The sequence below is a fragment of the Anarrhichthys ocellatus genome, unplaced genomic scaffold, assembly GCF_004355925.1.
Source record: "Anarrhichthys ocellatus isolate YVR2014 unplaced genomic scaffold, GSC_Weel_1.0 scaffold6205, whole genome shotgun sequence".
Classification (NCBI taxonomy): Eukaryota; Metazoa; Chordata; class Actinopteri; order Perciformes; family Anarhichadidae; genus Anarrhichthys; species Anarrhichthys ocellatus.
The window spans coordinates 1-1,251 of record NW_022286179.1 but is presented as its reverse complement, the minus strand read 5'-3'; the positions used below and the strand labels follow the sequence as shown (position 1 = coordinate 1,251).

Here is a 1,251-nt window from a genome sequence, read left to right as displayed (position 1 = left end):
AAAAATGAATTAAAGAGATTATAATAATAAATTAAGATATTAATGAAAATAAAATAAAAGATAAACAAAACAAGAATGTCCTACAATAAATTAAGATATTAAGTTACAAAAAATATATATATTTATTAGAATAAAAATAAAAAATGTATATAAGAAAAATGGTGAATTAAGATATTAATGTCAATAAAAAATAGATAAGAAACAAAATAATCGTAACGATTAATCAAGATTAAATGATCAATAAAAACAATAAACTTAAATAAGAAATGAATCTGGAGCCTGTTTCCGGCTATAACAAGTTATAAGTTGGCACATTGCGCCCTCTGGTGGCAGACAACGTTAACGACGCACTTCCGCCACTGAGGACGGAACTTCCGGTTGTGCAGCAGCCATTTTGTCTGTTCGGGCAAGTCTACCCTGACGGTTACGAACTGCAGTTCCACCTTCAAAAACAATTTGAAATGTTGTCGTTGGCGTCTTTATTTCACGTTATCTTCCGTCTGCACGCAGTCTATAAATATTAATAAATTATAAATTAAATATAAACGGGTCCTCGAGCCGCAGAGAGCCGCGAGGAGGAGACATGTCGTGTGAGGAGAGCTACTTGGCCATCATTCGCTATCTGACGGATGAACAGGAGCCGTACGCTCCGGGGACGCCCGGGAACACCAAGAGGAAGATCCGGAAGGCGGCCACCTGCTACGTGGTCCGGGACGGGACTCTGTTCTACCAGCGCCGGCTGAAGGGCCACCATGAGTTCACGGAGCTGGAGGTGGTGCTGCAGGACGGCCGGAGGAGGGAGCTCATCAACGAGGCGCACACCGTCACCGAGGGGGGGGAGCACCTGAACCAGCAGGTCACGTGGGACACCATCTCTCAGAAGTACTGGTGGAGAGGTGAGACATCCGGGTACTGTGGGGGGGCTAAAGGGACTGTGAGACCTGGGGCACTGGGAGGGGGGACCCGGGTCCATGTAGGGTCCATGTAGGGTCCCCCTCCATATTGTCACTGGAGGGGGGGGGTTAAAGGGCGGAGCACCGGTGTAAACATCCGCTGGTATTAGTGAGTCTACGAGACCAGTCACAGCCTACTGAGTGGACTCATTCTTATGTGATGGTCCTGTGGTGGTCTCTGGGTCCTGTGATGGTGCTGTGGTGGTCTCTGGGTCCTGTGGTGGTCCTGTGATGGTCTCATGGTCCTGTGGTGGTCTCATGGTCCTGTGGTGGTCTCTAAAATATAAATACTTTATCT

The 1,251-nt window shown here is 46.5% G+C and overlaps 1 protein-coding gene across 1 annotated transcript; it reads left to right on the top strand.

The window, feature by feature from the left end:
- Nucleotides 1-349: 349 nt before the first annotated feature.
- LOC116380135 (zinc finger and BTB domain-containing protein 11-like) lies at nucleotides 350-896 on the top strand (the record flags this gene model as incomplete). Its single annotated transcript, XM_031842096.1, has 1 exon — nucleotides 350-896. A coding segment is annotated over exon 1 (313 nt), but the record flags the coding sequence as incomplete, so codon positions are not given.
- Nucleotides 897-1,251: the final 355 nt, after the last annotated feature.